The sequence below is a fragment of the Watersipora subatra genome, chromosome 11 (genome assembly GCF_963576615.1).
Source record: "Watersipora subatra chromosome 11, tzWatSuba1.1, whole genome shotgun sequence".
NCBI classification, from domain to species: domain Eukaryota; kingdom Metazoa; phylum Bryozoa; class Gymnolaemata; order Cheilostomatida; family Watersiporidae; genus Watersipora; species Watersipora subatra.
In genome coordinates this window covers 26125437-26133376 of record NC_088718.1, presented here as the reverse complement: position 1 = coordinate 26133376, position 7940 = coordinate 26125437, and the positions used below count along the sequence as shown (strand labels likewise).

Below are 7940 nucleotides of genomic sequence, written 5' to 3'. Positions count from 1 at the left end.
TATAGACGAAAAACTGGTGAGCTATGATTAGTGTTTTAAGCATGCAGTCTCCATTCAATAAATGCTGGCGATAGCAAAATATTTTGTATAATTTTTTAGATGCAAAACTTTTCAATACTGCCAGTTTGAAAAACTTCAGTTTGCCTAGCAATGTCAATTTCATTATCAGTTTTCTGTACACAAATAGGGCAATGCCGATTTGAGTAGTTTGAGACTGATGCATTGTAGACTAGCTGTAAAACGTATTGCAGATTTCCATTGTTCTCCCAACATTATTGACATATATGACTGCATATGTGTATGCATAGTGTCATCCGGGCAAAAAATTTCAGTAGACTGCATATTTGGAGTTGTTATACAGTATGAAAGACAACACTCATTAGACCTTAGGCTGCACATGAATCTGTTCCTGTGGGCAGGTAAATGCAGCTAGTATATATATGTGTAGATATATACACATATCTACACACACACATACATATATATATATATATATATATATATATATATATATATACATATATACACACACATACATATATATATATATATATATATATATATATATATATATACATATATACACACATACATATATATGTGTGTATACACACACATATGTGTGTGTGTGCGTGCGTGTGTATGTGTGTGTGTGCGTGCGTGCGGGTGTGCGGGTGTGCGGGTGTGCGTGTGGTGTGTGGTGTGGTGTGTGGTGTGTGTGTGGTGTGTGTGTGGTGTGTGTGTGGTGTGTGTGTGGTGTGTGTGTGTGCGTGCATGCGTGTGTGTGTGTGTACACACATACACACACATACACACACACACACACACACCGCACACACCGCACACACCGCACACACCGCACACACCGCACACACCACACACACCACACACACCACACACCACACACACCCCACACCACACACACACACCACACACACACCACACACACACCACACACACACACCACACACACCACACACCACAACACACACCACACACCACACACACACACCACACACACACACCACACACACACCACACACACATTTATACACACATATATATATATATTATATATATATATATATCTCAAGCTTGTTAATATGTGTGCGCAAGTGTTATTTTTATTTAACATATAACAACAGTGCAGTTTAAATAAATTGAGAGAAAAAATAAAAACAACCGTAAAGATTTTCAAACTTTGTCCCACAACTGTAACTTTTAATCTTCATATCATGAGAAACATGTTTTGTGCAGGTTAAATAAACTGAAAAAAATAAAACAACTATAAAACGGTTTAGATGTAAATGTGAAATAATTAACAAGTAACAGTTAAATTAAGTCAGTTTTGCTACGATTACAATAGAAGACGATTTGGTAATGGTACAATTAATACGAACTGAGAAAACAAAACAGAAATATCTAATATGTTGAACTAATAATAACAATTCTTTCATAGAAGTGTGTGTATAAAAAAGCTTACTGTTCCACCAGAAGCTATCCATCAAAACTTTGTATATGATGATACTGGTACCTCTCGATACTGGTACAAATGTAAAAATGAAATATCGTAATGTCTTTGTCTGACCAAACGGAGAGAGAATGTAGAGGCTATTCCTTTTCGAGATGAAACGATTGTACGCGTGAAATGAATTGGCATTGACCGCGGATTTAGCAGTTGAACCTTACAAAAAACTGAAAATAAAAGTTCACAAAAACACGAAAAAGCATCATGTTTCATAGAGATAAAAGAGTTCATAGAGTTTCAATAATTTTGGTTGTGAAAAGAAGAAAAGGGGGTATACGCTATATAGTAAGAGCTATTAGCCGTACGAGCTTTCGTAGTCTACTGGTTAGAGAATTGGATTTCAAACCTGTGGTTCCAATCTTTGTGAGTTTAAGTCTGGCAGAATGCGAAATTTTAATTCCAAAATTTTAATAGCTATAGCTGGACATACCCATAGACAGACAGACAAGTGACAAACTTTGAGAAATATATATACATGTATATATGGATTACTTTATTGGCAATGATTTCATTTCAAATAGAAATGTGTTTTAAATTATGCCATACACCAATAATAAAACAAAAAAAGATAAAAGGGGCAGCAGTTCGCCACTAAAATCAAATAATTGATTTACCGTATACCATTTAAAATAACTTTCTCTGCTAAATGATCGGATATTAGGTGGAAGATTTTTAAAGCAGCTAGCAATGATATATCATATTGATTTATGCAATTTGTTCACATCATGTAAGTTAAAATGACTTGAAAACTTGCAACTGTCCTATAAAAAAGAGGACACAATTTTAAATAAATTAAGAATTTTATAAACAAATAAATAAACAATTTATGCTTACAGAATGATTGGTGGAAATATGATTTAACCATAATATAAAAAATGAAAATGGAAAAGAAAAAATGAAACTATGATGGATTTCCTATCAGAGATTAAAAGCTGACTATTGTTTGTCCCTGAAGAATGCAACTACTTATACAGGAGAATATAACTCCTTGTCACAAAACAATACAGTTCTTTGTTGGAGAAGTATATACATGTAGTTACGGACGCCTCACACTGTGACTAATAAAATATTAGCATAGTTAGTTGGTGGGTTCTTGCTAACTCTTGTTTAGCTCTTAATGTTGTTGTTAAATTTTATATGCTTGTCAAACCACATCTAATTTTATTGATTTTGTTGTGTTGGTACAGGTAAGAGTTATCCTTACATATTTGTGCTGTTTACATATTGAAAGTAGACAACTCTTGTATTAACAATCCCATATTTAGGTTTAAGTCTTACGACTAACATATGCTTGCTTTTGATTCAACACAAAAATGTAATGAAAAATGATCTCATACTTTTCTCTTAGTAATCCAATCATCCTCTCCATCTGTGTAACACACCTTCATATGCGAATACAGCTTGTCTAGTATTTATCTTGACAAAAACAAAATTAGCCATGATTATTCAACAATTTAGTATTTGAAAAATCCCTTAGAAAATATGCAAAACCCAGGCATTCTCTCTGACCTTGACCCTTTCATAATGTCCTTCTTTTTGTACGTCACAAAGCATGAGGAAGAACAGCCTCCTGTCAGCGATGCCTAAGACAATGTAGGTTGAGTCATGGGTGAATGCCACTTTCTCTGCCTCTCCATAAAGAGAGTACTGGCCAATGGGCTCGCTTAAATTTTCCACCCTGTACATAAACATCATTTTCTTCTGCTCCATGACCACCAAATGATTTCCATCTGGCGCTGCAACAAAACAGCTTCACTTTCTAGCCATGATGCCATAAATTACAATGAACAGCTTCAATGACATACACAATGGTGCACTCATTCTTTCTGCTTAATTGGCAAATCAATCAAGTAAGAAACTGAAAACTGCATTTCTGTTTAGATACATTCTCGACTTCCAGTGTACTTTTGCCTTGGAGAGTCTATTTGAACACCAGATGCATTGCTGACATGCTATACATACAGGAAATGACACAGTCATTTGACAAGAGTTGAACAGAGATATGACGCTCGCTTCGTAGTTGTTACGTAGTATACTCACTTTATACATAGATTTACAAATAACTCTCTCTATATAAAGATATAACATGCAAACTTCCTCTATACAAAAATACAATATGCCAACTCTATGTATAAAGATACAAAATACAAACTCACTCTATATAAAGATACAAAATACAAACTCACTCTATATAAAGATACAACATGCAAACTCACTCTATATAAAGATACAACATGCAAACTCACTCTATATAAAGATATAACATGCAATCTCACTGTATATAAAGATACAACAAGCAAACTCACTGTATATAAAGATACAACATACAAACTCTCTCTATATAAAGATACAACAAGCAAACTCACTCTATATAAAGATACAACATGCAAGCTCACTCTATATAAAGATATAACATGTAAACTTATTCAATACAAAAATACAGTATACATACTTACTACATAAAAATATATTACGTATAAATTCATTACCTGTATATACATAAATATAACATAAAAAATTGCTCCATACAAAGATATAACAACATTCAAACTTTCTCTAAACAAAGATGTAACATTCAAACTACCTCTACACTAAAGGTATAGCATTTGAACTCATTTTATGTAGAGATATAACAATCAATTTTTTTCTTAACTCGGTGAAAACAGTTTTAGTCAGAACCGTAGGATATGAAACAAAACTTCTCTTTCTTGGTTATAAAAAAACAGGTCTACAAGATTATTTAGCCGCAGAAACGCAAAGACGGAGACAAAACGTACTTCACCGACTAAACGAAACGTATCTGGTAAGATTTTGGAATTGATTAAAAAATTTTGCTTCATAAGTTTCGTGTGATGAGAATGTAGTACCAAGTAATTCATGGTAATTCAACCAAGTACTGTTAGAGGGGTGTGCTAAAATGATAGACATGCACTTTTTAGGTGTACAGTGTACCTCCGCCATACGACATAAATTTGTTCTGGTGTTGGGATCGTAAGGCAAAAATGTCTTATGAAGGGGCCTAGGAACCTACAGTAATTATCTAATGGAAACCGCCGGTAAAAGCATTCAAATTTTATACGCATACTGTACATATTAAAAATCAGTACTAAAATAATATAGTAACCATAGTAACTATAGTTACCTATTCAGTAGTTATGATCTGCAATAAAATGTAATATGACTATGCACTATGAAGTTCTTACCTTTGAGACAGATATAGGCTAATGGTGGTGTGAGACAGACTTCAGAGCATTGCATTCAGTTCACTAAACTGTGTGTGACGCTACGTAAGAGAAACTTTAAATTTAGCTTCAATGAATTTAGTTGATTAACCTCACGCTTAAAGATAAGCTGTAATATTTCACTAAACCTCCTTAAATTTTGTGGTCTTAAATTTTTTTAATATGTTTCCTGCTTGGCGCCTTTTGGTTCGCGTTCACTATAACTTTTAGTCAAGCATATTAAAAAAATTTTCAAACTAATTTGACAAGAAAGACTGAGTGATGCTGCTCAAATTTGAATTTGAGAAAAACATGTTGATGTCGGATTCTGACGAAAAGAATGCTAATGGTGAAGGCAACCACTTTGGCAGCTGTCACCTAAGTTTGGGTCTCACAAGTAATGTGTGATTCACAAGTACTTATCAACCTGCTACTATCTCTCAAATATGTCAGTGCTGCTGTCACCATGCATGTGACACCAAGCATCACAAATATGAAAACTTTATGGGATAAATTTAGGAGAACTTACTAAGGAAAACCTGATCACTTTTTTGCTGAAGCTTGAGTGGTTGCTTAAAGGAGTCAACACCCTTATCAATCCTATAGATCTGTACCTTTTGATTGTTTCTCAGAGCGACTGTGTTGGAGGCAGATGATATGAGTGTTGGCTTGTTCAACTAAAAAAACATAGCATTAGGTTATTTTCATGCCCATTTATCTAATACCATGTCATAATGGTTGACTTGAGCTTCAACAAAACTGTGTGTGAGAAAACTGGAAAAGATGACATGTTGATAACACAAATATTATAACTAGGAGAATGAAGACATGATGGCTTATCTAGTTGACACCTATAGTTAATACAGCAACAGAGAGAAATACTAGACAGATAAGCAACTGAGATGAACTACAATAAGTTCTCTATGAGAAGAACTATGGAGCTAAAAATGGAGCTACATGGAAGTCAGTGATAAAACCTAAACCATAAGACATTCACTGTCAAAACAACCGGGTGAAAGAGAGAGACTATAATATTAGTTTATTTTATGTGATGTTGGGTGACATGAACTTTAATAAAACCAAATGGGGAAAAACTGACAAAATACAAGCAGTTTTAACTAAGTGTAATGGAAACATAATGAGGGAACTAGTTGACACCTATAAATGATACAGATTTAGAGAGAAATGAAACTAGACAGACAAGTAACTGAGATGAACTACAATAAGTTCTCTTTGAGAAGAACTGTACTCAGTATCAAATACTTTCACCAGTAAACAAGTTGGCAGCTCTATTAGTTTCTGTTACACTATTAAGATAATATTGTGAGTGTGATATGACTGTATGGGAAATTTGAGATTAGGATTGGTTTGATGAGTGTGATATATGATTTAATGCACCATTTGAGAGTCAAAAACAGCAGGAAATGTTCATTTTATATAGAGCAATGTCATGACTGCAGCAACATGTTTGTGGCTCTTTTGGAAATATTCTAAAAAATGTTTAAATCATTAAACAATTTCAATGGAACAGTTTAGACATGGTAAAACACTTTGAGTTTTATAAAAGTAACTATCTGTGCTACCCGGCCTTGCCCAGGTAACAAAAAAGTCTTTGGACAAAAAATTGATTTGTATTTAACATATAACAACATTTCCCATTCTAAATTTCAAACTATATATCATGAGAAAAGTGTTTTGTGTAGTTGAAATAAATTAAGAGAAAAATAAAAACAACTGTAAAGGTTTTAAAACTTTGTCAAACAACTGTAACTTTCAAACTTCATATCATGAGGAAATGATTTTGTGCAAGACAGGTTATTTTCTTTGGAAGAATTAGACAATGCGTATATTCTGAGAATACATGTATTTAACAAATTAGTAAAAAAAAATATGACAGAATGTGGTAGTATTTTGTAGTTGAAATTTTAATAGAACAATGTCTGCCAAAAATAGTTGAATGAAAAATTAGTATCAATAATAAAGATTGGAAACTAACTAAGTAATTATAACATTGATAGGAAAATGAATAATGTCTATACTTCAAACATGATATTATAATAATTCAAACATGATATTATACTCAAATTATGTTTAAAAAATGCAAGTTGAAATAAAAACGACAATGCAACAAACTTTAAAATCTTATATTATAAACTTCAAAAGTTATCAGAAGTTTATAAATGTAATAAGAGAATGTAAATCTATATATATTTTTCTCAAACTATGTAAAGGTATGTAACTATAAAAAAGCAAGGAATAACTAATACTTGTAATCGTACACGATAATTGCGTATTAACTTAATTTTATGATTTGTTGACAACATAACCAACGATCTTTAGAACTTTCATGGTATTGACAGTAGTTTCCTAAAAATTTTTTCTATAAAATTAGCCAAAATTAACGAAGCTATTTCAAACTTTTGTTTGAGAATTTCCAACTTAAATACGAACATTTTTTGTGTAAGTTTTGTAAGTACCTCCCTAGTTAGAAAGAAGATAACTACTCGTGTTGATGAAATTATAGCCAATTCAGATTTTTGTGATGACAGAGATAATTCAAGTAGCAGCACCGACTCTGATGGTAGTGAAAGTAATAGTTTTGTAAGAAGAGTAAGGTACATTGTAGACCATCGTTTTGGCTTCGTAGCGATTGTAGCTTCAAGTAGCTTTAGCAAGGCACCAAGTATAAATACATTGATTTTTTGTACAGCAATGTTTGTTAACATGTTGGGGAAAATAGAATAAGCAGTGAAAGGGTTAATGATTGTGAAGCGCAAGGTACCAAATCAGAATCCAAAAAACATAATGTGGCTGGGGAAAAGGTCTTTTGAGCAGCTTGAATAAATTTGGGGCAAACCAAATGTAGATGTAAAATAAATAGCCAATATTTAAACTAAAAAATGTTGATGCAGCGTATATATTTCGGTTGCATATATAATCAGTACAAAAATCGCCAAATTTGAGGTTCAAGATAAATTATTAGCTTTAACGAAAAGAGATGAAGAAGCATCACGTTGCATATGCTTAGGTCCCAAAAATTTCTGATAAGGGGCATCATAACGCAAGGCTAAAATAATTAGCATGCGCATGGGATATGCGGTATATGATAACGTGACTGATCACTATGTCATGTCGGCTCAGTGGTAGAGCGTCCTGATAAGAACCTCATTAATGCATTCGTCGTGAGTTGA

At 33.1% G+C, this 7940-nt stretch overlaps 2 protein-coding genes across 2 annotated transcripts in view; both read right to left on the bottom strand.

Moving 5' to 3' along the window:
* Positions 1-7940, bottom strand: part of LOC137408418 (uncharacterized) — a 309349-nt gene that overhangs the window by 147964 nt on the left and 153445 nt on the right. The gene's annotated exons all lie outside the window — the stretch shown is intronic.
* The window catches only part of LOC137407913 (uncharacterized), a 42009-nt gene continuing 37070 nt past the window's right edge, over positions 3002-7940 (bottom strand). The window contains exons 22-23 of the mRNA XM_068094297.1: positions 5279-5426; positions 3002-3264 (exon numbers count right to left, since the gene is read on the bottom strand). Of these exons, the coding sequence (XP_067950398.1) occupies positions 3002-3264; positions 5279-5426 (411 nt within the window). The remainder of the gene's footprint in view (positions 3265-5278; positions 5427-7940) is intronic.